The sequence below is a fragment of the Myotis davidii genome, unplaced genomic scaffold, assembly GCF_000327345.1.
Source record: "Myotis davidii unplaced genomic scaffold, ASM32734v1 scaffold609, whole genome shotgun sequence".
Taxonomy (NCBI): domain Eukaryota; kingdom Metazoa; phylum Chordata; class Mammalia; order Chiroptera; family Vespertilionidae; genus Myotis; species Myotis davidii.
In genome coordinates this window covers 1,060,088-1,060,854 of record NW_006300164.1, presented here as the reverse complement: position 1 = coordinate 1,060,854, position 767 = coordinate 1,060,088, and the positions used below count along the sequence as shown (strand labels likewise).

The following is a 767-nucleotide window of genomic DNA, read 5'->3' as shown; positions in this document are numbered from 1 at the left end:
GTCGCTCAGGCGAGAGCCGGCAGGGCGGAGAGTGGTGGGGCGGCGGCCGGTCCGGGCTCCTGCGGGCACAGTGGGGGCCGGTCCTGGTGGTGGCACTTACCCCTGTCCCTGCTCCCGGTGGGCAGAGGCTGCGCCCAGGTAGGCATCATCCGAGCGCTGGCGGAGTGCGGCATCCCCGTGGACATGGTTGGGGGGACGTCCATCGGGGCCTTCATGGGCGCCCTGTACGCCGAGGAGAGGAGCTACAGCCAGATTCGCATCCGGGCCAAGCAGTGGACTGAGGTAGGGCCGCTCCCTGGAGCCAGCTCGTCCCGTGACCACCCGTGGGGCAGCAGGGAGCACGGGTGCGGCCACCTCATGTGGGGGCTGGCTGTGTTGGTTCCCGGTGTCAGTCCGCCCAGGTGACCGGAACCACGCAGAGGTTCACTGGACCCACAGTTCTGCTGGAAACGGGGCAGGGCCACGGGGAGCCCCAGGCCAGAGCTGCTTTGGGGGTTCTGTGGGAGAGGCGGGGTCAGCAGCTGCAGGTCAGCTCCTCTGAGCAACCAGGGCTGGGACCTGGGCTGAGCCTGTCGGCTGGGGCCCTGGCCTGGGTGGAGCGGGCGGGGGTGCTGGCTTGGTGTGAGGTTTTGATGGGGGGTGGGGAGGGCAGTGCATTAATCAGTTTGGGGGAGAGACACCCAGGGGGTTAGCAGTGTCCCCACAGCACCTCCCGGTGAGCTGCTCAGGCCACAGCATTCATCCCCCCAAGACCCACCCCCAGGTGC

General features: G+C 68.8%; 1 protein-coding gene across 1 annotated transcript in view; it reads left to right on the top strand.

The window, feature by feature from the left end:
- The window catches only part of PNPLA7 (patatin like phospholipase domain containing 7), a 57,726-nt gene that overhangs the window by 53,725 nt on the left and 3,234 nt on the right, over positions 1 to 767 (top strand). The window contains exon 24 of the mRNA XM_015572352.1: positions 126 to 402. Coding sequence (XP_015427838.1) covers positions 126 to 402 — 277 coding nt within the window. The remainder of the gene's footprint in view (positions 1 to 125; positions 403 to 767) is intronic.